A 1,734-nucleotide genomic window follows, 5' to 3' on the forward strand; every position below is an offset into this window, starting at 1 on the left:
GGGGGGAGAGGCAGACGGGGCGGGGCCTTGAGTAACGTCTACATCCTACCTCTAAAACAGTGTGTGTCCAGCCGAGAGGCATCTGGAATCTGGAATGCGAGGGGACAAGCAGGGGAGGAGGAGGGGGAGGGGGGCCCTGCAAAGAGAGGAGGGCTTGAGAGAGAGGGAGAGGGAAGCGCGACGCCGCCGCGCGGAGACTTGAATGGGCGGCAGCACAAGAGCGCAGCGGCAGCAGCCGCTCTGCCTCGACTTCCGTCCGCCGCTCGGCCTTCTCCGCCGTGCACTGGACGAGGACACTGCGGACGCACGAAATCGCACAAAATCCTGCGTGGCTTGGGCCAGGAAGACGCACTCTCGATTCACGATACATATCGACATCGACGGCGTGACGTCGTCGTAGCCGGTGGTGTGTGTGTGTGTGGTGTGGTTGCAAATCTTTTATCCGAGAAAAAGTAAACCCATAAAAAGAGACGATTAAAGAAAGAGGTGGACAAAAAATGAGACGGCACACGCTGGCAGCGCGGCAGGTGTAGAACGGGCCGTCCCGAGGCAGGTCATGTCTCGCGCTCGCGGCGGCGCGGCGGCGGCCCGGACCGGACCCCTTCCTTCATAGACCCACTTCTGAGGTGTGCGCCACAGCGCAAGCCTATCCGGCAGCCAGCCTCCGGCCTCCAGGGGGGACCACACGCGGATTAAGCACCAGCGCCCGAGACTTCCCTCCCGCGGACACGAACACAGCGAACCGCAGGTGCGGGCCAAATAGGATGCCTAACCCCACGGCGCAAGACGAGCAGCACGATGGGCTGCCTAACCCTCGCGGCGCAGGTGTCCGCCCCCCGTGTGTGACGGGTTGCCTTCCAGCACGGCGCAAGGTACTGGGCACCAGGTGAGCACGATGGGTGGCCTACCAACCGGGCGCAGGCGTCCCACCTGCGTACGACTGGGGGGTGCCTGCCCGCGCGTCTCAGGCGGAAACCCTAACCCTTACCCTTATCAAACTATCCCGACGACACCTACCTGACTCAGGCCGATGCGGAACTGCGCCGGCTCCAGGTCCATGCCGACCACCAGCTCCTGGCCCGTCTTGCGCTCGTCGTCCACGGGGCTGGCGGGCCGCGCCTCGGGTGGAGCCAGCAGGCGGAAGCGCCGCCGGAACTCCCACAGGGGCAGGAACTTGGGGAAGCCCTGCTTGTGCATCCGGACGGCGGCCAGGATCTGCGCGCCCCTCAGCTGGAAAAACATAGAAAAGAAGAGCAGGTGTGAAGCAAAGGCGGTAAAAGTAGTACGACGAATTTTAATAATTAACATTTTCGTCACTGCAGTTGGTAAATTCGACTGCTCTCGCAAATAAAGCACAGTGATATTTAGCCAACAATTAACTCTAGCGCACGTGAACAATATCGTACGAAAAATAAAACGTTAAAAAGAACCCACCTGCGAGCGCAGCAGAGGGATGTTCATGAGCGACTCGTCGGTGGAGATGGTGCTGGAGTTGGGCGAGGACGGCAACAGGCCGCCGCTCAGCGAGTCCCTCCTGGCGTCGCAGAGCCCAGCGTGGTGGTGGGGCAGGAAGCAGAACACGAACTTGGCCCGCGTCCGTCGCAGAGTCTCGACCAGCCCGTCCTACAACAGAGACACGAGATTAGAAGAGTCAGGCAAGGGGTAAGTGCGCTAAAATAAACTTCAGTGTACACTATTTTAAAAAAATAACAGAAAAAGATCAGCCGAAAAAAT

The 1,734-nt window shown here is 60.0% G+C and overlaps 1 protein-coding gene across 1 annotated transcript in view; it reads right to left on the reverse strand.

The window, feature by feature from the left end:
- The window catches only part of LOC127748670 (unconventional myosin-XVIIIa-like), a gene marked incomplete at its 5' end in the record, with an annotated part of 18,774 nt that extends 17,151 nt beyond the window's left edge, over window positions 1-1,623 (reverse strand). Inside the window, 2 exon segments of the mRNA XM_052275818.1 lie at window positions 1,018-1,230; window positions 1,435-1,623. Of these exon segments, the coding sequence (XP_052131778.1) occupies window positions 1,018-1,230; window positions 1,435-1,623 (402 nt within the window).
- Between the last annotated feature and the right edge of the window lie 111 nt (window positions 1,624-1,734).

Source organism: Frankliniella occidentalis, unplaced genomic scaffold, assembly GCF_000697945.3.
Source record: "Frankliniella occidentalis isolate FOCC.00 unplaced genomic scaffold, Focc_3.1 Scaffold957, whole genome shotgun sequence".
Lineage (NCBI taxonomy): Eukaryota > Metazoa > Arthropoda > Insecta > Thysanoptera > Thripidae > Frankliniella > Frankliniella occidentalis.